This window comes from Salvelinus alpinus, chromosome 8 (assembly GCF_045679555.1).
Source record: "Salvelinus alpinus chromosome 8, SLU_Salpinus.1, whole genome shotgun sequence".
Taxonomy (NCBI): Eukaryota; Metazoa; Chordata; class Actinopteri; order Salmoniformes; family Salmonidae; genus Salvelinus; species Salvelinus alpinus.
In genome coordinates, this window is record NC_092093.1 from 7,866,859 (window position 1) to 7,894,318 (window position 27,460).

A 27,460-nucleotide genomic window follows, 5' to 3' on the forward strand; every position below is an offset into this window, starting at 1 on the left:
CTATATCACAACATATATACAGCAGGTTTAGGACCAGGCTATATCACAACATATATACAGCAGGTTTAGGACCAGGCTATATCACAACATATATACAGCAGGTTTAGGACCAGGCTATATCACAACATATATACAGCAGGTTTAGGACCAGGCTATATCACAACATATATACAGCAGGTTTAGGACCAGGCTATATCACAACATATATACAGCAGGTTTAGGACCAGGCTATATCACAACATATATACAGCAGGTTTAGGACCAGGCTATATCACAACATATATACAGCAGGTTTAGGACCAGGCTATATCACAACATGTTATATACAGCAGGTTTAGGACCAGGCTATATCACAACATGTGTTACATACAGCAGGTTTAGGACCAGGCTATATCACAACATATATACAGCAGGTTAAGGACCAGGCTATATCACAACATGTGTTACATACAGCAGGTTTAGGACCAGGCTATATCACAACATATATACAGCAGGTTAAGGACCAGGCTATATCACAACATATATACAGCAGGTTAAGGACCAGGCTATATCACAACATATATACAGCAGGTTTAGGACCAGGCTATATCACAACATATATACAGCAGGTTTAGGACCAGGCTATATCACAACATATATACAGCAGGTTTAGGACCAGGCTATATCACAACATATATACAGCAGGTTTAGGACCAGGCTATATCACAACATATATACAGCAGGTTTAGGACCAGGCTATATCACAACATATATACAGCAGGTTTAGGACCAGGCTATATCACAACATATATACAGCAGGTTTAGGACCAGGCTATATCACAACATATATACAGCAGGTTTAGGACCAGGCTATATCACAACATATATACAGCAGGTTTAGGACCAGGCTATATCACAACATATATACAGCAGGTTAAGGACCAGGCTATATCACAACATATATACAGCAGGTTAAGGACCAGGCTATATCACAACATATATACAGCAGGTTTAGGACCAGGCTATATCACAACATATATACAGCAGGTTTAGGACCAGGCTATATCACAACATATATACAGCAGGTTTAGGACCAGGCTATATCACAACATATATACAGCAGGTTTAGGACCAGGCTATATCACAACATATATACAGCAGGTTTAGGACCAGGCTATATCACAACATATATACAGCAGGTTTAGGACCAGGCTATATCACAACATATATACAGCAGGTTTAGGACCAGGCTATATCACAACATGTGTAATGTGTATTACAACAGTAATGATGTATCTAGTATTATAGACTGGGTGGATCTAGTCCTGAATGCTGGTTGGCTGACAGTACTATAACAGTAATGATGTATCTAGTATTATAGACTGGGTGGATCTAGTCCTGAATGCTGGTTGGCTGACAGTACTATAACAGTAATGATGTATCTAGTATTATAGACTGGGTGGATCTAGTCCTGAATGCTGGTTGGCTGACAGTACTATAACAGTAATGATGTATCTAGTATTATAGACTGGGTGGATCTAGTCCTGAATGCTGGTTGGCTGACAGTACTATAACAGTAATGATGTATCTAGTATTATAGACTGGGTGGATCTAGTCCTGAATGCTGGTTGGCTGACAGTACTATAACAGTAATGATGTATCTAGTATTATAGACTGGGTGGATCTAGTCCTGAATGCTGATTGGCTGACAGTACTATAACAGTAATGATGTATCTAGTATTATAGACTGGGTGGATCTAGTCCTGAATGCTGATTGGCTGACAGTACTATAACAGTAATGATGTATCTAGTATTATAGACTGGGTGGATCTAGTCCTGAATGCTGATTGGCTGACAGTACTATAACAGTAATGATGTATCTAGTATTATAGACTGGGTGGATCTAGTCCTGAATGCTGATTGGCTGACAGTACTATAACAGTAATGATGTATCTAGTATTATAGACTGGGTGGATCTAGTCCTGAATGCTGGTTGGCTGACAGTACTATAACAGTAATGATGTATCTAGTATTATAGACTGGGTGGTTCTAGTCCTGAATGCTGATTGGCTGACAGTACTATAACAGTAATGATGTATCTAGTATTATAGACTGGGTGGTTCTAGTCCTGAATGCTGATTGGCTGACAGTACTATAACAGTAATGATGTATCTAGTATTATAGACTGGGTGGATCTAGTCCTGAATGCTGATTGGCTGACAGTACTATAACAGTAATGATGTATCTAGTATTATAGACTGGGTGGTTCTAGTCCCGAACGCTGATTGGCTGACAGTACTATAACAGTAATGATGTATTATAGACTGGGTGGTTCTAGTCCTGAATGCTGATTGGCTGACAGTACTATAACAGTAATGATGTATCTAATACTATAATACTGGTTTCACCACAGCCCTAGTGAACGTACCGGGAGCTGCGGTGTGGCGTGAGAACCACTCCAGTGTCAGCGGTGATGTTGATGACACAGTGTTCAGGGTGGATGGCCATACCACACAGCTGAATATCCTGAGAGTCAGCTGAGCCAACACGCGTGTGCTCCTACACACAGGACAGAGGCGTGATAGAGATGACATACACTACCAGTCAAAAGTTGGGACACTCCTGCTCATTCAAGGGTTTTTCTTTATTTTTACTATTTTATACATTGTAGAATAACAGTGAAGACATCAACACTATGAAATAACACATATGGAATCATGTAGTAACAAAAAACAAAGTATAACAAATCTAAATATATTTTATATTTGAGATTCATCAAAGTAGCCACCCTTTGCCTTGAAGACAGCTTTGCACACTTGGCATTCTCTCAACCAGCTTCATGAGGGAGTCACCTGGAATGCATTTCAATTAACAGGTGTGCCTTGTTAAAAGTTAATTTGTGGAATTTCTTTCCTTCTTAATGTGTTTGAGCTAATCAGTTGTGTTGTGACAAGGAAGTGGTGGTATACAGAAGATAGCCCTATTTGGTAAAAGACCAAGTCCATATTATGACAAGAACAGCTCAAATAAGCGAAGAGAAATGACAGTCCATCATTACTTTAAGACAAGAAGGTCAGTCAATCAGGAAGATTAAGAACTTTCAAAGTTTCTCAAGTGTAGACACAAAAACCATCAGGCGCTATGATGAAACTGGCTCTCATGAGGACCGCCACAGGAAAGGAAGACCCAGAGTTACCTCTGCTGCAGAGGATAAGTTCATTAGAGTTACCTGCACCTCAGATTGCAAAAAAAGTAATAGACATCTCAACATCAACTGTTCAGAGGAGACTGCGTGAAATCAGGCCTTAATGGTCGAATTGCTGCAAAGAAACCACTACTAAAAGACACCAATAAGAAGAGACTTGCTTGGGCCAAGAAACACGAGCAATGGACATTAGACCGGTGGAAATCTGTCCTTTGGTCTGATGAGTCCAAATTGGAGATTTTGGTTCCAACCGCCGTGTCTTTATGAGATGCAGAGTAGGTGAACGGATGGTCTCTGCATGTGTGGTTCCCAACGTGAAGCATGGAGGAGGAGTTGTGATGGTGTGGGGGTGCTTTGCTGGTGACACTGACTGTGATTTATTTAGAATTCAATGCACACTTAACCAGCATGGCTACCACAGCATTCTGCAGCGATACGCCATCCCAACTGGTTTGCGCTGAGTGGGACTATCATTTATTTTTCAACAGGACAATGACTCAAAACACACTTCCAGGGTGTGTAATGGCTATTTGACCAAGAAGGAGAGTGATGGAGTGCTGCATCAGATGACCTGGCCTCCACAATCACCCGACCACAACCCAATTGAGATGGTTTGGGATGAGTCGGACAGCAGAGTGAAGGAAAAGCAGCCAACAAGTGCTCAGCATATGTGGGAACTCCTTCAAGATTGTTAGAAAAGTTTTTCTCATGAAGCTGGTTGAGAGAATGCCAAGAGTGTACAAAGCTGTCATCAAGGCAAAGGGTGGCTACTTTCAAATATAAAATATACTTTGATTTGTTTATTACTTTTTTCGTTACTACATGATTCCATGTGTTATTTCATAGTTTTGATGTCTTCACTATTCTACAATGTAGAAAATAGTACAAATGAAGAAAAACCCTGGAATGAGTAGGTGTGTCCAAACCTTTGACTGGTACTGTGTGTCAAAATAGACATGATATTATCCAACCAAGCCTACACACTAGACAGAAACATGGGACGCAAATCAGAGTCAGGTCCTCAATCCCTTAATGAAGAGTGAAATGGAGATATAAAAGTCTATAAGATCAGTGGATTATATGTTAAATTGCTGACCGTACCTTTAGATAGTAAACCAGCAACTCATTGAGGGCAGGGTCGGCGTTGAGGTTGACAAGGAAACACTTGTCGTCTACCACTCGGATGCCAGACGACTGGAGAGAGATACCTAGAGACTCCAACTGTTTCTGACGCTCCTAGAGGACAACACAGGAGAGAGATACCTAGAGACTCCAACTGTTTCTGACGCTCCTAGAGGACAACACAGGAGAGAGATACCTAGAGACTCCAACTGTTTCTGACGCTCCTAGAGGACAACACAGGAGAGAGATACCTAGAGACTCCAACTGTTTCTGACGCTCCTAGAGGACAACACAGAAGAGAGATACCTAGAGACTCCAACTGTTTCTGACGCTCCTAGAGGACAACATAGAAGAGAGATACCTAGAGACTCCAACTGTTTCTGACGCTCCTAGAGGACAACATAGAAGATAGACGACTGGAGAGAGATACCTAGAGACTCCAATTGTTTGACGCTCCTAGAGGACAAAACACTGACATTAACAATACATGTACATATGTATGTACGTTCTGTTGTATATCCGTACCTGAGCGACAGCCTCAGTCTTGCCGAGTTTCAGCTCCCAGGTGTGTGTTCGCGTGTGTTTTTTTGGTTTTACTATCCTTGTGGGGACCAGAAGTCCTCACAAGGATAGTAAAACAAGGAAAGCTCGGACATGTGGGGTCCCCACAAGGAAAAATACTTGTGGCTTTAGGGTTAGGAAAATAGGATTTTGAATGCGTATCAATTGCTTGGTCCCCACAAGGATAGTAAAACAAGCGTGTGTGTGTGTGTGTGTGTGTAGCTACCTGAGCCACCGCCTCAGTCTTCCGTAGTTTCTGTTCCCAGGTAACCGTCATCTCCTGAATCAGTTTCTCTGACTCCTCCAGCCTCTCCTTCAAATCTGGAGCCTTCATAGACTGACAGGGAGGAGACAAACAACCATTATAAAGACACGCACACACACAACCATTATAAAGACACACACACACACATAACCATTATAAAGACACACACACACACACAACCATTAAAGACACACACACACACACATACAACCATTATAAAGACACACACACACATAACCATTATAAAGACACACACACACATAACCATTATAAAGACACACACACACAACCATTAAAGACACACACACACAACCATTAAAGACACACACACACAACCATTAAAGACACACACACACAACCATTAAAGACACACACACACAACCATTAAAGACACACACACACAACCATTAAAGACACACACAAACAACCATTATAAAGACACACACAAACATAACCATTATAAAGACACACACACACACACACACAACCATTAAAGACACACACACACACACATACAACCATTATAAAGACACACACACACACAACCATTATATAGACACACACACACACATAACCATTATAAAGACACACACACACAACCATTAAAGACACACACACACAACCATTAAAGACACACACACACAACCATTAAAGACACACACACACAACCATTAAAGACACACACACACAACCATTAAAGACACACACACACAACCATTAAAGACACACACACACAACCATTATAAAGACACACACAAACATAACCATTATAAAGACACACACACACACACACACACAACCATTATAAAGACACACACAAACATAACCATTATAAAGACACACACACACACACAACCATTATAAAGACACACACACACAAGCAATATAATTAATAACTGTTCAGTACCTCAGTGAGTCGGTGATGCCTGTTATATAATTATTAACTGTTCAGTACCTCAGTGAGTTGGTGATGCCTGTTACATTATATAATATAATAACTGTTCAGTACCTCAGTGAGTTGGTGATGCCTGTTATATTATATAATAACTGTTCAGTACCTCAGTGAGTTGGTGATGCCTGATATATTATATAATAACTGTTCAGTACCTCAGTGAGTCGGTGATGCCTGTTATATAATTAATAACTGTTCAGTACCTCAGTGAGTTGGTGATGCCTGATATATTATATAATAACTGTTCAGTACCTCAGTGAGTTGGTGATGCCTGATATATTATATAATAACCGTTCAGTACCTCCGCCTCAGTGAGCTGGTCTCGTAGTTTCTCCACCTCCACCCGTAGCTCTCTGATGATGCGTGCATTGGGGTCTTCGTTGACGACGGCGTGGTTGACGATGCTCTTAGCCCGGTCAGCGTAGCGCAGCGTGGACAGAGTCTCGTCATAGTTATCAGCTGCTGGACTCACCGTGGCTACCATGGCTGTCCTACTGTTACCACCCAGACTGTCCTGGAGAGAGGGAGAGGGAGAGGTTACTCTGTTAGAAAAGACAGCATGTTACCACCCAGACTGTCCTGGAGAGGGAGAGTCCCCTAAGTAAGCTGGTCCTGGGGCTCTGTTCACAAACACAAACACACCCCACAGAGCCCCAGGACAGCAACACAATTACACCCAACCAAACCATTAGAAAACAAAAAGATAATTACTTGACAAATTGGAAAGAATTAACAAAAAAACGGAGCAAACTAGAATGCTATTTGGCTCTAAACAGAGAGTACACAGTGGCAGAATACCTGACCACTGTGACTGACCCAAAACAACAGAAAGCTCTGACTATGTACAGACTCAGTGCCTTGCCTTGCTATTGAGATGGTCTGCCTACGGCAGCCTTGGCTCTCAAGAGAAGACAGGCTATGTGCACTGCCCACAAAATGAGTTGGAAACTGAGCTGCACTTCCTAACCTCCTGCCAAATGTATGACTATATTAGAGACACATATTTTCCTCAGATTACACAGACCCACAAAGAAATCGAAAACAAATCCCATTTTGATAAACTCCCATATCTATTGGATGCAATCACAGCAGCACGATCTTTTGCCACAAGAAAAGAGCAAACAGTGAAGATTGTAAATACAACCCATATTTATGTTTATTTATTTTCCCTTTTGTACTTTAACTATTTGCACATCGTTACATAATAATGACATTTGAAATGTCTTTATTCTTTTGGAACTTTTTTATATATTTTTTTTTTATTTAACTAGGCAAGCCTACCGGGGAACAGTGGGTTAACTGCCTTGTTCAGGGGCAGAACGACAGATTTTTACCTTGTCAGCTCAGGGTTTCGATCTAGCAACCTTTCGGTTACTGGCCCAACGCTCTAACCACTAGGCTACCTGCCGCCCCACTTTGTAAGTGTAATGTTTACTGTTAATTTTTGTTTTGTTTATTTCACTTTTATTTATTATCTACTTAACTTGCTTTGGCAATGTAAACATATGTTTCCCATGCCAATAAAGCCCCTTAAATTGAAATAAAATGAAATAAAGAGGAGAGAGATGTTACTCTGTTAGAAAAGACAGACTGTCACCACCCGGACTGTCCTGTAGAGAGGAGGAGAGAGAGGAGGAATGTGAGATCTGAATGAGAGAAGGAGTTACTCCATTTAAAAACAGACTGCTTCACCACATATACAGTGTGGCAGGAGAGACGAGGCTACACAGTTACAGTTGCAGAATGTTGAACGATAATAGCCCATGGTAATAACCCATATCCCGTGTGGCTCAGTTGGTAGAGCATGGCGCTTGCAACGCCAGGGTTGTGGGTTCATTCCCCACGGGGGGACCAGGATGAATATGTATGAACTTTCCAATTTGTAAGTCGCTCTGGATAAGAGCGTCTGCTAAATGACTTAAATGTAAATGTAAATAATGGTAATATGACTCAGCGTACCTTGAGTAGCCAGGTGAGAACGGAGTCTCTGTAGGGAACAAACTTGGTCTTGTTCTTCCCTGCTCCTTGGTCTGCCAGCGCTGAGATCACCAGGCCCAGCGTGCTTAGAGACCTGACAACAGTGATTTATAGAACGTGAAGATGTAACAAAGTGTGTAACATTTTGAGAGACATTGAGAGACCGTGTACAAAGTATATAATAAAAAAAAGAGAGGGGGGAAGGGGAGGAGGGAAAGAGAGGTGGGGGGGCAGAGAGGGGAAGGGGAGGAGGGAAAGAGAGGTGAGGGGGAGAAGAGAGGGGGGAAGGGGAGGAGGGAAAGAGAGGTGGGGGGGCAGAGAGGGGAAGGGGAGGAGGGAAAGAGAGGTGAGGGGGAGAAGAGAGGGGGGAAGGGGAGGAGGGAAAGAGAGGAGAGGGGGGAAGGGGAGGAGGGAAAGAGAGGTGAGGGGGAGAAGAGAGGGGGGAAGGGGAGGAGGGAAAGAGAGTTGAGGGGGAGAAGAGAGGGGGGAAGGGGAGGAGGGAAAGAGAGGGGGGGGGGAGAAGAGAGTGAGATGTAACTTACTTGTTGATGTTGCTCCCCTCCTTCATCCTCTCTCCAGTAGCTCCAGTCTTAGCAGCTCTCTCACTGCCAGCCAGATCCACCAGACTCAGCTTACTGACCTTCTCACCACTGGTCTACAACAACAACAACAACATGGGGCTATATAGAGCAATATGAAACAGACTGGTTTGTTAGCAACACACATAGCAACAGCTGGAGGAAATGAAAGTCAACATATTAAAAGTAAAGACCTTGAGTGATTTGATGTCATCACATGATGTATTCAGAAAACCATCAAAGCAACAATTGGCAAGATGCTGGATTAGAATGTGGTGATGCTGGATTAGAATGTGGTGATGCTGGATTAGAATGTGGTAATGCTGGATTAGAATGTGTTGAATGTAATTTGTAAAGAAACTATTTATCCTGTCCTACCGCAGAACCCAGGTCCATGAGAGTGTGTGTTGGACCTACCCCAGAACCCAGGTCCATGAGAGTGTGTGTGTTGGACCTACCCCAGAACCCAGGTCCATGAGAGTGTGTGTGTTGGACCTACCCCAGAACCCAGGTCCATTAGAGTGTGTGTGTTGGACCTACCCCAGAACCCAGGTCCATGAGAGTGTGTGTGTTGGACCTACCACAGAACCCAGGTCCATTAGAGTGTGTGTGTTGGACCTACCCCAGAACCCAGGTCCATGAGAGTGTGTGTGTTGGACCTACCCCAGAACCCAGGTCCATGAGAGTGTGTGTGTTGGACCTACCCCAGAACCCAGGTCCATGAGAGTGTGTGTGTTGGACCTACCCCAGAACCCAGGTCCATGAGAGTGTGTGTGTTGGACCTACCCCAGAACCCAGGTCCATGAGAGTGTGTGTGTTGGACCTACCCCAGAACCCAGGTCCATGAGAGTGTGTGTGTTGGACCTACCCCAGAACCCAGGTCCATGAGAGTGTGTGTGTTGGACCTACCCCAGAACCCAGGTCCATTAGAGTGTGTGTGAGGATGATGTTGAAGACGGCATGGGACCTGCTGCTCTCCTCATTCATGTTGGTGGCTGCTACTGTACGAGACTTGTTACCCTCTGACATCAGACACTCTATGTCCTGTAGAGAGAGAGACATGGAGGGAGGGAGAGAGACCGAGGGAGAGACCGAGAGAGAGAGAGAGAGAGAGACATGGAGGGAGGGAGAGAGACCGAGAGAGAGACCGAAGGAGAGAGAGAGAGAGATGGAGGGAGGGAGAGAGACCGAGAGAGAGACCGAAGGAGAGAGAGAGAGAGACATGGAGGGAGGGAGAGAGACCGAGAGAGAGACCGAGGGAGAGAGAGAGAGAGAGAGAGACATGGAGGGAGGGAGAGAGACCGAGAGAGAGACCGAGGGAGAGAGAGAGAGAGAGAGAGACATGGAGGGAGGGAGAGAGACCGAGAGAGAGACCGAGGGAGAGAGAGAGAGAGAGACACATGGAGGGAGGGAGAGAGACCGAGAGAGAGACATGGAGGGAGGGAGAGAGACCGAGAGAGAGAGAGACCGAGGGAGAGAGAGAGAGAGAGAGACCGAGGGAGAGAGAGAGAGAGACCGAGGGAGAGAGAGAGAGAGAGAGACCGAGGGAGAGAGAGAGAGAGACATGGAGGGAGGGAGAGAGACCGAGAGAGAGACCGAGGGAGAGAGAGAGAGAGACATGGAGGGAGGGAGAGAGACCGAGGGAGAGAGAGAGAGAGACATGGAGGGAGGGAGAGAGACCGAGAGAGACCGAGGGAGAGAGAGACGAGGGAGGGAGAAAGACGGAGGGAGAGAGAGGGAGAGAGAGGGAGACCGAGGGAGAGAGAGAGGGAGAGAGAGGGAGAAAGACGGAGGGAGAGAGTAAGGGATTGGCTGGTCTTTCTAGAGTAAGCATTCATACAGTGCCTTCAGAAAGTATTCATACCCCTTGACTCATTCCACATTTTGTTGTTACAGCCGGAATTCAAAACGGATTACAATGTATTTATTTTTATCTCACCCATCTACACACAATATCCTATAATGACAAAGTGAAAACAAGTTTTTAGAAATGTTTTCAAAATGTATTGAAATATGGAAAGTGGTACTCAGAAATGTGTTGTATTGGATTTGCCCCATATTGGATTTGCCCCATATTGGATTTGCCCCCATATTGGATTTGCCTCCATATTGGATTTGCCCCCATATTGGATTTGCCCCCATATTGGATTTGCCCCATATTGGATTTGCCCCCATATTGGATTTGCCCCCATATTGGATTTGCCCCCATATTGGATTTGCCCCCATATTGGATTTGCCCCCATACAAAACACTTGTATTCAGGACAATTTACTTTAGTGGTACAGGCTGCCATCTTTTGACTCTGTCATTTAGGTTAGTGTTGTGGAGTAACTACAATGTAGTTGATCCAGCCTAACGTTTTCTCCTGTCACAGCCATTCACCTCTGTTCTAACGTCACTGGGTGTATTGATACACCATCCAAAGTGGAATTAATAACTTCACCATGCTCAAAGGGATATTTTTTTACCCCTACCAATAGACAGACACACACACACACACGATAACATACACACTATACACACACTTAGACATGGATTTAGTACTGTAGATATGTGGTAGTGGTGGAGTAGGGGCCTGAGGGCACACAGTGTGTTGTGAAATCTGTCAATGTATTGTAATGTTTTTAAAAATGGTAGAAACTGCCTTAAAACCCCAGGATCCATAATAAATACTTATAGGTGCCCTTCTTTGCGAGGAATTGGAAAACCTCCTTGGTCTTTGTGGTTGAATCTGTGCTTGAAATTCACAGCTCAACTGAGGGACCTTACATGTGTGTGTGTGTGGGGGTACAGAGATGAGACAGTCATTAAAAAATCATGTTAAACACTATTACTGCACCTTGCAACTTAATGTGACTTGTTTACATTGTGACTTGAAAATGTTTACTCCTGAACTTATTTAGGCTTGTCATAACAAAAGGGGTTGAATAATTATTGACTCAAGAATTGAATCCATTTTAAATTCAGCTTACAGCCTAAGCAAAATGTGGGAAAAGTCAAGGGGTGTGAATTCTTTCTGAATGTCCTGTATGTAGTATTGTATTAGCAGTGCCAGTCCTCTCTTGACAAAGAACATGTATTCCAATGAGACCAACCTGAACCAATAGAGGTCAAATAAAAGACAATTCTGGAAGACTTAAAACAATTCGATACATTCGATAAGAAAAGTACCTTATAGCAGGCTACAGCCAGACGAGACAGACCATCAACGTACGGCCCAAACACTTTGTGTTCTCTCACGCGCAGGGCCTGACGACTTCTGAGGGCAGAGACCGGGGAAGAGAGGTTTCATCAGGAAATACTATTTTTTTTAACTTTGGGATTTCCCACCTTGATTGTTTGGACAATAAAGAAATCATCAGTTTTCATCATATGTGAGAGGTCATCTCTATGTACTGATATGAGTCTACATGTACAGTATGTCCACATACTAAAACATATGATTGGTTTCTTGTTTATCTGTCATTTACTGGTAATAAAACATTTGTTCACCCCCCCAAAAAATGGAGTTCCTGTTCTCCTCACCCTTTAGGATCCAGTAGATCCCGAACCTTCTCGTTGTAGATCTCCATAAAGGAGACCTCTACAGTGAAGCTCTCTCCCTCCCTCTGTTCCAGTAGGGTCCGGTCAAACAGAGAGCTGCACAGCCGCGGGATCAGACCTGGCTGCTCTGACGAACCCATCATGGTGTACGACTTCCCTGAGCCTAGGGAAAGGGGGCACACAGCCAATCCAAATCAGAGGATCAGGAGGGCTCAGCCAATCAAATCACTGGATCAGTAAGGCTCAGCCAATCAAATCACTGGATCACTAAGACTCAGCCAATCAAATCTAAACAGGTGAGGCACTGCCAATTTAGTCACAGGGCCAAAAAAAGGTTTTGTTTTGTTTGAGGTAACAAATAAATAATTGGATTACAAGTGTGTTTAAACTGAGTCACCGTGTGTGTTATTGAATGCCTGGTCACTAGTCTGGTACCAACCTGTCTGTCTGTCTGGGTCACTAGTCTGGTACCACCCTGCCTGTCTATCTGGGTCACTAGTCTGGTACCAACCTGTCTGTCTGTCTGGGTCACTAGTCTGGTACCACCCTGTCTGTCTATCTGTCTGGGTCACTCGTCTGGTACCAACCTGTCTGTCCATAGGCAAAGATACAGGCGTTATAGCCCAAGAAGGCATTGTCCAGAAGACTCTCTCCAAGGCACTGGAACACAACGTCTTGACCTGACACACCAGACAGAAACACACACAAACACACAGACAGAAACACACAAACAAACACACAGACAGAAACACACACACAAACACACACACAGACAGAAACACACACACAAACAGACAGAAACACACACACAGACGGAGACACACACACCAGACAGAAACACACACACAAACACACACACAGACAGAAACACACAGACGGAGACACACACACCAGACAGAAACACACACACAAACACACACACAGACAGAAACACACAGACGGAGACACACACACCAGACAGAAACACACACACAAACAAACAGACAGAAACACACAGACGGAGACACACACACAGACACACACACAGACAGAAACACACACACAAACAAACAGACAGAAACACACACACAGACAGAAACACGCATTACATTTCAATTGAATTGCATTAGAATATGAGGATCTTTGTCAAAGGCAGATATTTCTCTTCCCTAAAGCCAAGATAATCTATTTCCAGGTCTGTTCCTTTCTTCAGGTGTATCAGTACAGTTAAACCTGGGAGTGCTTTATCCTCCATGCAGCACTCTGGGACCAGGAAGCATAGTGCTTTACCCTCCATGCAGCACTCTGGGACCAGGAAGCATAGTGCTTTACCCTCCATGCAGCCCTCTGGGACCAGGAAGCATAATGCTTTACCCTCCATGCAGCTCTCTGGGACCAGGAAGCATAGTGCTTTACCCTCCATGCAGCCCTCTGGGACCAGGAAGCATAGTGCTTTACCCTCCATGCAGCACTCTGGGACCAGGAAGCATAGTGCTTTACCCTCCATGCAGCGCTCTGGGACCAGGAAGCATAGTGCTTTACCCTCCATGCAGCACTCTGGGACCAGGAAGCATAGTGCTTTACCCTCCATGCAGCTCTCTGGGACCAGGAAGCATAGTGCTTTACCCTCCATGCAGCACTCTGGGACCAGGAAGCATAGTGCTTTACCCTCCATGCAGCACTCTGGGACCAGGAAGCATAGTGCTTTACCCTCCATGCAGCACTCTGGGACCAGGAAGCATAGTGCTTTACCCTCCATGCAGCGCTCTGGGACCAGGAAGCATAGTGCTTTACCCTCCATGCAGCACTCTGGGACCAGGAAGCATAGTGCTTTACCCTCCATGCAGCTCTCTGGGACCAGGAAGCATAGTGATTCCAGTATAAAGCCTGTTCTAATGAATAACAACTCAACAGCAAGAGGGCTACAACTGTGTCCCCACAATGCACATAGCCCAGGGGAAAGAGAGAGAATCTCAAGGATAATCCTTACACTGATCTATTAGACTGTGTGGATATTGTATGTGGAAGAGGATGGATGTCTTGTTGATCTTGTTGCTGAATAAAGTATGTATTCGACATTCTGAGATATACTAACCTGCAAACTTGTCTGTGTCGGACTCGTCCATGGACCAGAAGCAGTGGTCATAAGCAAAGACCTGAGGGGAAAATGACAGCCAGTTGAGGAACACATAAATCCTTACATTCACAAAAGTGATTAAAGATAGTGATTTTGTAACCTCACAATACTGTCCTGGTTAAGGGCTCACCTTAGGCTGATTCCTGAACAGGACAACAGAGAGGAAAGGGAAAGACTTAGTTAAAACAGCTTTACTCCAAACAAAGTGGGCTGACTAATAATACCAGTGTGCATTCATATACAAGGGAAAACATTAAGCTATTAATAATGTATTTACTAACAAAGTCCGTGAAGTCAAAAGGTGATATGAAAAGGGTGTATATAAAAAAATAAAACATACTTTTTATATCATCAAAAGCTTAAAATCAAGCTGTCAAGGCAACAAGTTGTCAAGGGAAGGGTGAGAGGGAGGAGGGTGAGAGGGAGGGAGGGGGGTGAGAGAGAGGGAGGGGGGTGAGAGAGAGAGGGAGGGGGGTGAGAGAGAGGGAGGGGGGTGAGAGAGAGAGGGAGGGGGGTGAGAGAGAGGGAGGGGGTGAGAGAGAGGGAGGGGGGTGAGAGAGAGAGGGAGGAGGGTGAGAGGGAGGGAGGGGGGTGAGAGAGAGAGGGAGGGGGGTGAGAGATGAATTGGGAATGTTCTAAAGGATTAGGGGGGAAGCCAATGTGATCGTATGTTTATATTTTTCTCCAATAAAACATTTTTTAAAGAAAGAGGGGTCTCAAAAGAGCATTGGGGGTTGTGCCACCTTTAGCTGCAATGACTCCCAACCAAACACTTCCTGTAGTTGTTGATCAGTCTCTCACGTCACTGTGGAGGAATTTTGGTCCACTCATCCATGCAGAACTGCTTTAACTCAGTGACTTTTGTGGGTTTTCAAGCATGAACTGCTCGTTTCAAGTCCCGTCACAACATCTCAATTGGGATTAGGTCTGGACTTTTGACTAGGCCATTCCAAAACTTCAAATGTATGGCTTTTTTAGCCATTTTCATGTAGACTTGATTGTGTGTTTTGGATCATTGTCTTGCTGCATGACCCAGCTGCTGTTCAGCTTACAGACGGACGGCCTGACATTCTACTGTAGAATTCTCCTGATACAGAGCAGGATTCATAGTTCCTTCTATTAAGGCAAGTCGTCCAGGTCCTGAAGCAGCAAAGCATCCCCAAACCATCACACTACCACGCTGACCCCAAACCATCACACTACCACAGCCATGCTGGACCGTTGGTATGAGGTTCTTACTGTGGAATGCAGTGTTAGGTTTTCACCAGACATAATGGGACCCAGAAAGCACCCGGATGATCACCAAGACTCGTAGAACATTCTTCCAGGAGTCTTGACGATCGTCCAGGTGCTTTTTGGCGGCAAATTAGAGTCAACTTTTTGGATGACACGGGTCCCATTATGTCTGGTGAAAACCAAACACTGCATTTATGACTCGTTGCAACTCAACCACAGAGTAGCTTGGCTGACGCTAAAGAAGATCCTCCTACAGGGTCAGGTTCTCCGGTTGGCTGGGATCCCTCCACTAGCTGTTTACCAAGCCTTGTGATCTCCTAAACTACACTGAACAAAGAATATAAAAACGCAACATATAAAAGTGTTGGTCCCATGTTTCAGGAGCAGAAATAAAAGTTTCCAGAAATGTTCCATACGCACAGAATATTTTTTTTAAATTGTTTACATCCCTGTTAGTTATCATTTCTCCTTTGCCAAGATAATCCATCCACCTGACAGGTGTGGCATATCAAGAAGCTGATTAAACAGCCTGATCATTACACAGGTGCACCTTGTGCTGGGAACATATCAAGAAGCTGATTAAACAGCCTGATCATTACACAGGTGCACCTTGTGCTGGGAACATATCAATAAGCTGGTTAAACAGCATGATCATTACACAGGTGCACCTTGTGCTGGGAACATATCAAGAAGCTGATTAAACAGCCTGATCATAACACAGGTGCACATTTCTCTACCATAAGCTGCCTCCAACATCGATTTTAGAGAATTTGGCAGTAAGTCCAACTGGCCTCTCAACTGCAGACCAAGTGTAACAACGCCAGCCCAGGACCTCCACATCCGGCTTATTCACCTGAAGGATTGTCTGAGACCAGCCACTCGGATAGCTGATGAAACTGTGGGTTTACACAATCGAAGAATTTCTGCACAAACTGTCAGAAACAGGGAAGCTCATCTGCAGCCTCATCGTGCTCACCAGGGTCTTGACCTGACTGCAGTTTGGCGTCGTAACCGACTTCAGTGGGCAAATTCTCACCTCGATGGCCACTGGCACGCTGGAGAAGTGGGCTCTTCACGGATTAATCCCGGTTTCAGCTGTACCGAGCAGATGGCAGACAACGTGTATGGCGTCGTGTGGGAGAGCGGTTTGCTGATGTCAAAGTATGGGCAAGGCATAAGCTACGAACAATGAACACAACTGCATTTTATTGATGGCAATTTTAATGCACAGAGAGATACCGTGACGAGATCCTGAGGCCCATTGTTGTGTCATTCATCTGCCGCCATCACCTCATGTTTCAGCATGATAATGCACGGCCCCATGTCGCAATGATCTGTAGACAATTCCTGCAAGCTGAACATGTCCCAGTTCTCCCATGGCCTGCATACTCAGACATGTCACCGTCTGAACATGTTTGGGATGCCCTGGATCGACAACATGTTCCAGTTCCCGCCAATATTCAGCAACTTTGCACAGCCTTTGACTAAAAAGTGGGACAACATTCCACAATCAACAGCCTGATCAACTCTATGCGAAGGAGATGAGTCTCGCTGCATGAGGCAAAAGGGAGGGTCACACTAGATACTGACTGGTTTTCTGATCCACGCCCCTCTACCGTTTTATCAAGGTTTCTGTGACCAACAGATCCATATCTGTATTCCTCAGTCATGTGATATCCATAGATTAGGGCCTAATTTATTTATTTCAATTGACCGACTTCCTTATATAAACTGTAACTCAGTAAAATCTTTGAAATTGTTGCATGTTGCGTTTATATTTTTCTTCAGTGTAATATAAAAATGAATAATGTTATAAGAGCCATGTAGAATACTTCAAAAGACACATATTCATTAAAAGGCCCAGAGCTCGCTGAGCCAGCCTGATGCTCTGCTAAAATGGTCCCTTAATAACCAAAATGGAATCTGGGAAGTGATTCTGTCTGAAGCCCACAGAAGCCTGTAAAACCTGTTCATATATAGCCTAGGGGATAGACAGAAGGACAGCACTGCAGCATGTCAGGGCAGAAATCACAATCAAAAGACAAAATGTCCTACTGTTTGTTGTAGACCATAGAAAAAAAGGGCCCATATTATGCGTCAGAAAACCTAACCTATAGTCTAACAAACCCCCAACTAACCAGGACAGGTATTTGTTTGTTGATGAGGTGAAAACCTCACCTGGGCAAGTAGCCAACCCTGAGCGCATCCATCCCACCTGCAACACTGACTGACTGAACACAGAATTTAAAACAGAATAGACACAGCCTTAGTAACGAGAGACAGGCCAGAGCAGAGCAGGGCGGAAGGTTAAGGGAGGGTAGCGGTGTGGAGAGCGTTAGGAAGGTTAAGGGAGGGGTTTTGGAGCTAAACGGTGCGTTGCCAGACCGGTTTGACTCTCTGTGACTGAGTCTACATACACAGCAGACCAGGAAGCTGTAGGGCTGTAATGGAGCTGATGACTGATGGTTCATGGAATAGAAGACATATACTATAGGTAGTTCCAGCTAATGGGCCAGAGAGGAGACAATGGTCAGTAGGGAAGTTTCAGTTTCCTTTTTTTCTCTTTCTATTCTGCAATCAACACCATGTCCATTGAGCATTGGAGCAATAAGGTCTATGCATGTGTGATCCTCAGTGTGAGAACATCGGAGGGGATGTGACTTGGTGAACACACAGTGTATACAAAGTGATACAGTACGTAGCATGACAAATGACTTATGATACAAATAACGGCTGGTGGCAGCCAACAACACAACACAAAAGTCACATATTTCGAATACCATTCCTGCACTTGAACCATCTGAATAAAAAACGAAAAATGTACTCTATTTTGTTGCTTTTCAAAAAGCAAATCAATAACAAGGTCTAACTGGGATCTGATTCCTCATCTGTTTCTAAATGTGTCAAACCATGAAGAAAAGTCAAGCATATGAAAAGGGGGCCCAATCAAATTCCTAAGCTAGTAGTCCATGATAAATCTTGACCTGAAACTGACCCCCCCCACCCAGTTACTACAATATAATTCAAAAGGAAGTATTTGTTGAACACTGAACAGTAGGCAGACACATGGATGGCACATGGGACGGGAGGCCTAATGCTGCAGGGATACATGATGGTCAGAATGAAGGTGTGTGTATTCCTACCGGGGGTCTCCCTTGCTGAGGTTCTGACTAGCAGGGTTCAACACTGTCTGGTTCCCCTCCATCTCCACCACACAGTTGGTCTTCAGGTCCTTTTCTGGTGGGACAAGGAGACACACAACACATACATGTTGTTATACAACAGGAACAACAACAACAGGTCTTATTTCTGCGTCTGGCTACGATGTGTCCAGGAACAGCTGATGATTCGAGGGAGCCACATACGTTTAACCTCTCAGATACTGTATCACCATAGCAACACATACATTTAACCTCCCAGCTAGTGTATCACCATAGCAACACATACATTTAACCTCCCAGCTAGTGTATCACCATAGCAACACATACATTTAACCTCCCAGCTAATGTATCAACACAGCAACACATACATTGCATGGCCAAAAGTATGTGGACATCTGCTCATTGAACATCTTATTGCAAAAATCATGGGAATTAATATGGAGTGTGTCCCCCCTTTGCTGCTATAACAGTCTCCACTCTTCTGGGAAGGCTTTCCACTAGATGTTGGAACATTGCTGCGGGGACTTGCTTCCATTCAGCCACAAGAGCATTAGTTAGGTCGGGCACTGATGTTGGGTGATTAGGCCTGGCTCGCAGTCGGCATTCCAATTCAGCCCAAAGGTGTTCGATGGAGGTGAGGTCAGGGTTCTGTGCAGGCCAGTCGAGTTCTTCCACACTGATCTCAACAAACTATTTCTGTAGGGACCTCGCTTTGTGCAAGGGGGCATTGTCATGCTGAAACAGGAAAGGGCCTTCCCCAAACTGTTGCCACAAAGTTGGAAGCACAGAATCGTCTAGAATGTCATTGTATGCTGTAGCGTTAAGATTTCCCTTCACTGGAACTAAGGGGCCTAGCCACCTCCACCAAACTTTACAGTTGGCACTATGCATTGGGGCATGTAGTGTTCTCCTGGCATCCGCCAAACCCAGATTTGTCCGTCAGGACTGCCAGATGGTGAAGCGGGCTTCATCACTCCAGAGAATGCGTTTCCGCTGATCCAGAGTCCAATGGCGGTGAGCTTTACACCACTCCAGCCGACGCTTGGCATTGTGCACGGTGATCTTAGGCTTGTGTGGGGCTGCCATGGAAACCCATTTCATGAAGCACCCGACAAATAGTTATTGTGCTGACCTTGCTTCCAGAGGCAGTTTGGAACTCGGTAGTGAGTGTTGCAACAAAGGACATACGATTTTTTTATGCACTACAGCACTCGGCAGTCCCGTTCTGTGAGCTTGTGTGGCCAACCACAAGCCATAAGACTGCTGAACAATTAATCAAAATGGCCACTGGACTATTTACATTGACCCCCCCATTTGTTTTGTACACTGCTGCTACTTGCTGTCTATTATCTATGCAGTCACTTCACCACTGCCTACATGTACAAATGACCTCGACTAACCTGTACCCCCGCACACTGACTCAGTACCGGTAACCCCCTGTATAGAACCTCGTTATTTTTTTGTTACACTTTTTACTTTTGTTTATTTGGTTAAAATGTTTCTTAACTCTTTCTTGAACTGCATTTTTGGTTATTAAGGGCTTGTATAAGTAAGCAGTTCACAGTAAGGTCTACACTTGTTGTATTCGGCACATGTGTGACTAATAAAGTTTGATTTGATATAAATTGAACCAGAATGATACATTTCTAGATTTTTTTTTATGCATTGTTGTCTCTTTAGTCAACCTGCCCTTCATTCACACAATATTCCATGACTCTAACCTGCCGGCTCCACGGATATAACTGCTGAGACTGCAGGTTTAGGTTCCACCCCCGCATCATTCACTCACACACCAAAAATAAACTGCATGGATGGAAAGACCTACTCATGAAATGACTGTCAAGATTTGTATTATGAGTGTACCTCTTCTGTTCATTGGTCGGACGCGAACTGCGACCTTCACATTGGAGTTACTCAAGCTGTCATCCATGGTGCCTGGCTGAGGGTTTTCTGTGGCTGGACTGAATGGTGAATGAGATTCATTAATAATGTATAACGTTACTGTACATGCATGAATCGTGCTACCTCATCTTGCCAAATGTACACATTCTGAATGATTTATCTCTAATCACAGGTTATTAATCAAACGAAGAGATAGGAAGCCTGCTGTAGCCAGCAATGTCAAAACACTCTTGGTTGCATCGAAGCGCTCACACACACACACAAACACATGTGTCCTGTTCAGCTCAAGGACAAAAGTAAAGTAAAAAAAAAACTGGAAAAGCTCAAACGATTTTAGCTTACAGAGAAAACTGTCAACTCACCGTGCGACTAGTTCTTATTTTCCCCCTTACTCGAGCGTCCAAATTCAGGCAGCGTTCTCTTCAAGTCCACCTTCCTTCCTTCCTTCCTTCCCTAGCTTGCGTGCCAGCGGGATAAAAACAAACAAACAATATATGGTGATATCGGTGGACAAATTTAGCCAACAACAACTAAACAGTTTAGGTAGTAAGTTGTCTTGAGTTATAGCTATTATAAAACATTCCCAAAAACACAATTGTCCAAACTTACCGGGAACAACAACAGATCATTGCGAGAACGAATAGTTTTCCACCTGTTGCATTTCCTGATGCCGCCCGTATAGATCCCTGAAGTCATCGTCCTAAACCTATCCTGAAGCCTTAACCGGATTTAGTTGCGATACACAGATTTGCGCAAGGGAATGTTGTTTATGGATAAACTGTTGGAGAGTATGCTGATTTATTGTAGATCTGTATTTAGAAAAAAAAATGTTTTCAGAAAATATACATATAATGTATTTTATAGTAAAAATGTGTGGAAAGGATTAGAATTATTGATGTCAGATGCAGTTTCAAAGGGCCATTTTAATTGAGACACCGTCCAACATTTTACATTATTTTATTATGGACAGGGAACTTCTCGGAATAAAAAAAATAAGCGCTGTGTTTTTACGTTATTTTACGACCGTTTACAAGGGTGGACGGCAGGAGTCGTGCAAGCTTGATTACCAAGTTGAAAGTTCTCCATATTTTCCCAGTTAATAACACGTTTCATATTGTAAATTCACAGCGTCAACGTAACTGCAGATATGGGAAAGCAAAAGAAAAAGAGTAAGTCTGTGGAACTATCCTCTACTTTTCTGAAATGGTTATCTTTCTGCTTGGTTAGCTAGGAGCTGAGGTTAGTCGTTGGCTGGCTAGCTAACTTAGCTAGCTAAATTACACATCTTGCTAACTTGTCCTCCAGATAGCTAGGCGAAACTGATTTTCTCTACGAACAACTAACCAACTCTGTCTTTTATGTAGGCTAAATTGACTAATTAAAAGTGACTTGGCTTGAGTGTCTGTGAAGCTTGCTCGGTAGTTATTAGGCGACCAAACACTGTACCGAGGTAAAACTAATGTTATATTGGATATTTGGTTTTCTCTCGTCATGACCGTCATTTATTTATTTTATATGATATGACTTTACTCGAAATAAAAACTGTCGGTGGGAACGTGGTTACTGTCCCGACTTACTTTTGGAGCTCACTGTATATCATCTTTATAGTCAGGGCATGTTTGGTTGTATATCGTTGAGTTTAGTCGGCTATTACTGGTAGTTAATTAAGCTAATGTTGCCTGACTACTTTGCCAGGTGATCTGAGCCGTGCAGAGTTAATGATGATGACCATTGCTGATGTCATCAATCAGCTGGTCGAGGCGCATGAAGAGGGAAAAGACATCAACCTCAACAAGTAAGAACCTAACCTACAGCTTTTCCATGGACTGCCACCTACCTGCCACCCAGCAGGTAGCCTAGTGGTTAGAGGGGGGAGGCAGAGTGTTGGGCCAGTAACCAAAAGGTTGCTAGATCGAATCCCCGAGCTGACGAGGGAAACATCTGTCGTTCTGCCCCTGAACAAGGCAGTTAACCCACTGTTCCTAGGCCATCATTGTAAATAAGAATTTGTTCTTAACTGACTTGCCTAGTTAAATTAAAGGTTAAATAAAAAAGTTAAAGCCCTTGGGGAAGTGGATTGTGACCCACCAAGTAAACAAAGCATTATTTCTTGCCAGAAACCTGTCATGTTCTCAAACGTACCTGTCTGCAACCATCATTTGGGAAACGTTGTGCTGTGTGGAATGATAATCTAAGCCAATGGAACAAAATAGGGATGAACCTACCAGAATCTCTCCAATATAAACTTTTTTCAGTTCAGTTTGCTATGGTTTACTACGCAGTGCACGAATGAATACACCCCTGAATGGACTAACCTCTCGAACACTCTTTTACATGTTGTCATCAGGGTGAAGACGAAGTGCTCTGCTAAATATGGTCTTTCAGCTCAGCCCAGGCTAGTAGACATCATAGCTGCTGTTCCACCCCACTACCGCCGTGCCCTGGTGCCCAAACTCAAGGCCAAGCCTATCCGCACTGCCAGCGGGGTACGTGTGTGTGTTTGAGTGTCTGTCTGTCGGCTTCCTTCTATGGACAAGCAATAAAAAGGACCATTTCATTTCTGACAAGACACGTGTGCTTGTTTCTCTTTGTTCAGATTGCAGTAGTTGCTGTGATGTGCAAACCCCATCGCTGCCCCCACATCAGCTTCACTGGAAACATCTGTGTGTGAGTGCATAGTAACAGACCATCTGTGTGTGAGTGCATAGTAACAGATCATCTGTGTGACTGCATAGTAACAGACCATCTGTGTGTGTGACTGCATAGTAACAGATCATCTGTGTGTGAGTGCATAGTAACAGACCATCTGTGTGTGAGTGCATAGTAACAGATCATCTGTGAGTGACTGCATAGTAACAGATCATCTGTGAGTGACTGCATAGTAACAGATCATCTGTGAGTGACTGCATAGTAACAGACCATCTGTGAGTGACTGCATAGTAACAGATCATCTGTGAGTGACTGCATAGTAACAGATCATCTGTGTGTGACTGCATAGTAACAGATCATCTGTGTGTGTGACTGCATAGTAACAGACCATCTGTGTGTGTGACTGCATAGTAACAGACCATCTGTGTGTGTGACTGCATAGTAACAGATCATCTGTGTGTGTGACTGCATAGTAACAGATCATCTGTGTGTGTGACTGCATAGGAACAGATCATCTGTGTGTGTGACTGCATAGGAACAGATCATCTGTGTGTGTGACTGCATAGGAACAGATCATCTGTGTGTGTGTGACTGCATAGGAACAGATCATCTGTGTGTGAGTGACTGCATAGGAACAGATCATCTGTGTGTGAGTGACTGCATAGGAACAGATCATCTGTGTGTGAGTGACTGCATAGGAACAGATCATCTGTGTGTGAGTGACTGCATAGGAACAGATCATCTGTGTGTGAGTGACTGCATAGGAACAGATCATCTGTGTGTGAGTGACTGCATAGGAACAGATCATCTGTGTGTGAGTGACTGCATAGGAACAGATCATCTGTTTGTGAGTGACTGCATAGGAACAGATCATCTGTGTGTGAGTGACTGCATAGGAACAGATCATCTGTGTGTGAGTGACTGCATAGGAACAGATCATCTGTGTGTGAGTGACTGCATAGGAACAGATCATCTGTGTGTGAGTGACTGCATAGTAACAGATCATCTGTGTGTGTGTGTGTGACTGCATAGTAACAGATCGTCTGTGTGTGTGTGTGTGACTGCATAGTAACAGATCAGACAGTAAAACTAGGAAGAATTCTGACCATAATATTGTGTTGACTATAAAGAGGAACCGTTATGTTTCTGCTACGACAGATACTGTCCAGGTGGTCCAGACTCGGACTTTGAATACTCCACCCAGTCTTACACTGGCTATGAGGTAAATCAACACTATTCCCGTAGTCCAGAACCTCCAACATCTCTCTCTCTGTGTGTGTGTTGTCTAAAAGTCTCGTATTCTTTCTCTCTGTCAGCCGACGTCTATGAGAGCCATCAGAGCACGTTATGATCCTTACCTGCAGACCAGGCATCGAGTGGAACAGGTCAGTGACACACAGTGCAGTACCCCTACTATCATTATTACCTATGATAATAAAATAAGACATGATGATGATAATAGTAATAATTCACATTAGAAATGCGGGGAACTCACGTCATTCACCACTGCACTACATGTGTAGCAAAGTAACCAACTTTTATCTCTGCCCTCTTGTTCTGAGAGGAGGCCTATACTACAACACTGAACATGTGTTTTCCCGTCCAGTTGAAGCAGCTGGGCCACAGTGTGGACAAGGTGGAGTTTATAGTGATGGGAGGAACCTTCATGGCCCTGGCTGAGGAGTACAGAGACTACTTCATCAGGAACCTCCACGACGCCCTGTCAGGACACACCTCTAACAACGTAGCTGAGGCTGTCAGGTAATACTGCCCCCCCCCCGAACCCCTGTCGGGACACACCTCTAACAACGTAGCTGAGGCTGTCAGGTAATACTGCCCCCCCCCCCCCGAACCCCTGTCGGGACACACCTCTAACAACGTAGCTGAGGCCGTCAGGTAATACTGCCACCCCCCCGAACCCCTGTCAGGACACACCTCTAACAACGTAGCTGAGGCCGTCAGGTAATACTGCCCCCCCCCCCCCCCGAACCCCTGTCAGGACACACCTCTAACAACGTAGCTGAGGCCGTCAGGTAATACTGCCCCCCCCGAACCCCTGTCAGGACACACCTCTAACAACGTAGCTGAGGCCGTCAGGTAATATTACTACCCCCCCCCCCCCACACCTCTAGTCCGTCAGGCACTGTACGCTTTCGACACCTTCTAGAATCGATGCCCAGACGAATTGAGGCTGTTCTGAGGGACAAGGGGTTGAAACTCTAAATTAGGAAGGTGTTCTTAATGTTTTGTACACTCGGTGTGAATCTGTCAGTGACCACCCCCCCAAAAAAAAAAAAAATTTGATACAAAAGACAAAAGTACGTAATGCTTGAACGCTACAACAAAATATCTTTATATAATCAAGAGACTTTCATTAGGCCTATATGAATTTCTCATTTGTCAGAGGTTCGTTATTAATTATACCACGCAGAGTGTGTCGTAAATGGAGCCGTCTGGGTATTGATCTGCAGCTTCTGATCTGCAGCTTCTCTGTAGAGTCAATAGGATTGATCCATTGAGGTTTTTTGTAGGAGACCTAATCACACAGAACCCTTTCTCCCTCACTTAGTCACTCTAGACTCTCTTCAAAGGGTGTGTCCTAAATGGCACCCTATTCCCTTTATAGTGCACTACTTTTAACCAGGGCCCTATGGCACCCTATTCCCTTTATAGTGCACTACTTTTAACCAGGGCCCTAGGGCACCCTATTCCCTTTATAGTGCACTACTTTTAACCAGGGCCCTAGGGCACCCTATTCCCTTTATAGTGCACTACTTTTAACCAGGGCCCTATGGCACCCTATTCCCTTTATAGTGCACTACTTTTAACCAGGGCCCTAGGGCACCCTATTCCCTTTATAGTGCACTACTTTTAACCAGGGCCCTAGGGCACCCTATTCCCTTTATAGTGCACTACTTTTAACCAGGGCCCTATGGCACCCTATTCCCTTTATAGTGCACTACTTTTAACCAGGGCCCTATGGCACCCTATTCCCTTTATAGTGCACTACTTTTAACCAGGGCCCTATGGCACCCTATTCCCTTTATAGTGCACTGCTTTTAACCAGGGCCCGTAGTGCTCTGGTAAAAAGCAGTGCACTATATAGGACATAAGCTACCATTTTGGACTAACCCTCTATACTACCGATGGCCCTTTTTAGATGAGTGTTTCTCAATCTGTTTCATAATAGGGACTGTGTGCCAGTCGGTTTTTGCTAAAATGCCAACAAGTCCTTGTCACTCATTGGATTGAGAGATGGAGTTGGTAGGAGCAGAAAGATATCTGAAACCAGGCTAGGACTGACAAACCAATGTTTTTTATCCTCCTGGGGTGCTGCTTCCATCAAAACTAGCACTCGAACATCTCTGGGTACCTGGGGTGCCGCTTCCATCAAAACTAGCACTCGAACATCTCTGGGTACCTGGGGTGCTGCTTCCATCAAAACTAGCACTCGAACATCTCAGGGTACCTGGGGTGCCGCTTCCATCAAAACTAGCACTCGAACATCTCTGGGTACCTGGGGTGCTGCTTCCATCAAAACTAGCACTCGAACATCTCAGGGTACCTGGGGTGCTGCTTCCATCAAAACTAGCACTCGAACATCTCTGGGTACCTGGGGTGCTGCTTCCATCAAAACTAGCACTCGAACATCTCAGGGTACCTGGGGTGCTGCTTCCATCAAAACTAGCACTCGAACATCTCAGGGTACCTGGGGTGCCGCTTCCATCCGTCAGGATCCTACCATATCACTAACCCCGTCAGGATCCTACCATATCACTAACCCCGTCAGGATCCTACCATATCACTAACCCCGTCAGGATCCTACCATATCTCTCCTGTTGTATCACTAACCCCGTCAGGATCCTACCATATCCCTAGCCCCGTCAGGATCCTACCATATCCCTAGCCCCGTCAGGATCCTACCATATCCCTAGCCCCGTCAGGATCCTACCATATCACTAGCCCCGTCAGGATCCTACCATATCACTAGCCCCGTCAGGATCCTACCATATCACTAGCCCCGTCAGGATCCTACCATATCCCTAGCCCCGTCAGGATCCTACCATATCTCTCCTGTTGTATCACTAGCCCCGTCAGGATCCTACCATATCACTAGCCCCGTCAGGATCCTACCATATCCCTAGCCCCGTCAGGATCCTACCATATCCCTAGCCCCGTCAGGATCCTACCATATCCCTAGCCCCGTCAGGATC

At 44.7% G+C, this 27,460-nt stretch overlaps 2 protein-coding genes across 3 annotated transcripts in view; one reads left to right on the top strand and one right to left on the bottom strand.

The window, feature by feature from the left end:
* The window catches only part of LOC139582494 (kinesin-like protein KIF13B), a 69,905-nt gene extending 48,592 nt beyond the window's left edge, over positions 1–21,313 (bottom strand). Inside the window, exons 1-16 of one of the 2 annotated variants that reach the window (XM_071412554.1) lie at positions 21,207–21,313; positions 20,960–21,050; positions 20,559–20,656; positions 18,678–18,771; positions 14,429–14,441; positions 14,257–14,317; positions 12,770–12,862; positions 12,165–12,345; positions 11,811–11,898; positions 9,549–9,683; positions 8,604–8,716; positions 8,044–8,155; positions 6,386–6,598; positions 5,094–5,204; positions 4,286–4,420; positions 2,408–2,538 (exon numbers count right to left, since the gene is read on the bottom strand). In XM_071412554.1, coding sequence (XP_071268655.1) covers positions 2,408–2,538; positions 4,286–4,420; positions 5,094–5,204; positions 6,386–6,598; positions 8,044–8,155; positions 8,604–8,716; positions 9,549–9,683; positions 11,811–11,898; positions 12,165–12,345; positions 12,770–12,862; positions 14,257–14,317; positions 14,429–14,441; positions 18,678–18,771; positions 20,559–20,625 — 1,547 coding nt within the window. In that variant the 5' untranslated portion in view covers positions 20,626–20,656; positions 20,960–21,050; positions 21,207–21,313. Of the gene's footprint in view, positions 1–2,407; positions 2,539–4,285; positions 4,421–5,093; positions 5,205–6,385; positions 6,599–8,043; positions 8,156–8,603; positions 8,717–9,548; positions 9,684–11,810; positions 11,899–12,164; positions 12,346–12,769; positions 12,863–14,256; positions 14,318–14,428; positions 14,442–18,677; positions 18,772–20,558; positions 20,657–20,959; positions 21,055–21,206 lie in introns of both variants that reach the window. The other variant, XM_071412555.1, reaches the window with a different exon arrangement.
* Positions 21,314–21,608: 295 nt separating this feature from the next.
* The window catches only part of LOC139582495 (elongator complex protein 3), a 32,402-nt gene continuing 26,550 nt past the window's right edge, over positions 21,609–27,460 (top strand). Inside the window, exons 1-7 of the mRNA XM_071412556.1 lie at positions 21,609–21,766; positions 22,293–22,392; positions 22,945–23,083; positions 23,194–23,264; positions 24,405–24,468; positions 24,563–24,631; positions 24,853–25,007. Of these exons, the coding sequence (XP_071268657.1) occupies positions 21,745–21,766; positions 22,293–22,392; positions 22,945–23,083; positions 23,194–23,264; positions 24,405–24,468; positions 24,563–24,631; positions 24,853–25,007 (620 nt within the window). The 5' untranslated portion in view covers positions 21,609–21,744. The remainder of the gene's footprint in view (positions 21,767–22,292; positions 22,393–22,944; positions 23,084–23,193; positions 23,265–24,404; positions 24,469–24,562; positions 24,632–24,852; positions 25,008–27,460) is intronic.